This window comes from Otolemur garnettii, unplaced genomic scaffold (assembly GCF_000181295.1).
Source record: "Otolemur garnettii isolate 467f Iridium unplaced genomic scaffold, OtoGar3 scaffold00053, whole genome shotgun sequence".
Lineage (NCBI taxonomy): Eukaryota > Metazoa > Chordata > Mammalia > Primates > Galagidae > Otolemur > Otolemur garnettii.
In genome coordinates this window covers 9,353,551-9,355,087 of record NW_003852448.1, presented here as the reverse complement: position 1 = coordinate 9,355,087, position 1,537 = coordinate 9,353,551, and the positions used below count along the sequence as shown (strand labels likewise).

Here is a 1,537-nt window from a genome sequence, read left to right as displayed (position 1 = left end):
GCGGGACGCAACTCCAGCCGCGACAAGCCAGTAGCTTTGACAGAGCCTGCAGCCTCCACTAGTCCCTCTTACCGAAGCCGGTTGAGCCATGGCGGATCCGCGGGAACCGGCTCGGTAGCGCACTGCCCCCAAACCTGCGCGGATTCCCATAGAGCACGGATATCCCTCTAACTTAGTGTGGCCAGAACGTGGTGCATTCTGGGACTCGGCGGCCCAGGGCCAAAGGCGTTCCGCTCACAGCTCCCCCTGCGGACGGGAGGAACAAGTACCTGCCCACAGCACCCCATCTTGCAGGAAAAGCCAGTGGAGTCCCGTGGGACCACCCTTGGAAGATCTTGGAGGACCAGTATTCAGGCTGGACTCCCTACCCTGCAGCGCTCCTTCAGACCGGAAGGATCAGACTGCTCAGGGTTGGCCCTCAGAGACCGGTCCGAATAGCAGGGTGCAGTGGCTCCGACCTGTAATCCCAGCATTTGGGAGGCCGTGGCACTTGGATTGTCTCAGCTCATAGGTTGGAGACCAGCTTTAGCAACAATGAAACCTGGTCTCTAAACATAGCCGGGTGTTGTGGTGGATGCCTGTAGTCTCAGCTACTCTGGAGGCTGAAGCAAGAGAATTGAAGCAAGGGAATTGCTTAAATCCAAGAGTTTGAGGCTGCTGTGAGCTATGACTCCACAGCGCTCTACCAAGGGTGATAAAGTGAGACACTGTCTTGGCTTGGTGCCTGTGGCTCAAGCGGCTAAGGCGCCAGCCACATACACCTGAGCTGGCGGGTTCGAATCCAGCCCAGGCCCACCAAACAACAATGATGGCTACAACCAAAAAATAGCCGGATGTTGTGGCGGGTTCCTGTAGGCCCAGCTACTTGGGAGGCGGAGGCAGAAGAATCGCTTTAGCCCAGGAGTTGGAGGTTGCTGTGAGCTGTGATGCCACAGCACTTACCCAGGGCAACAACTTGAGGCTCTGTCTGAAAAAAAAAAGTGAGACTCTGTCTCAAAAGAAGTAAAAGGAAAGAAAATGGTCCCCGGCTTAGGCCTTGTAGGTTACAGCCCAACCATGGGTGATGGGTCCTCGGAATGTGTTAGGATATCATGGGACAGAAATAGTTGGAGAGAAGCTAAAGAAAGTGAAGTGTGAGGGGGGCAAGGGCCAGGCAGTTGGTAGAGGAGAAAAAAGAGTGAGACGCCCCTCCCAGAAGTCAACTGCGATCAGGAGCTTGCGCGAGAGGGAGTGTGTGGTTCTGCCCCTCAAAGCGGACTCTGATTCAAGGATTAGGCCCACGGGGTTCATCTGTGAGGGGATCCCAGGACTCAAGGCGAAGGTGGTGTGGAATGAGACCACCAAGGAGGTGGGATGGAACAGGAAGGCATCGCGGTGGAGCCAGTGCAGCTGTGGACCCTTGCTTGAGAGCTGTGAAGCGCAAGGGCTTGTTCCCCGTGTGCCAGGGAGGCTGGCTCTGTCCTCCATGTCCTGTCTTTCTGGGGTCGATTCACCTGGGCCAGTCCATAGTCTGTTATCAATCAGAGAGTAGCGGCTC

General features: G+C 56.1%; 1 protein-coding gene across 2 annotated transcripts in view; it reads right to left on the bottom strand.

Moving 5' to 3' along the window:
- LOC105887195 (zinc finger protein 425-like) overlaps positions 1-133 on the bottom strand; it is a 14,480-nt gene extending 14,347 nt beyond the window's left edge. For both annotated transcript variants that reach the window (XM_023514436.1, XM_023514437.1), the window contains exon 1: positions 73-133. In XM_023514436.1, coding sequence (XP_023370204.1) covers positions 73-90 — 18 coding nt within the window. In that variant the 5' untranslated portion in view covers positions 91-133. The remainder of the gene's footprint in view (positions 1-72) is intronic.
- Between the last annotated feature and the right edge of the window lie 1,404 nt (positions 134-1,537).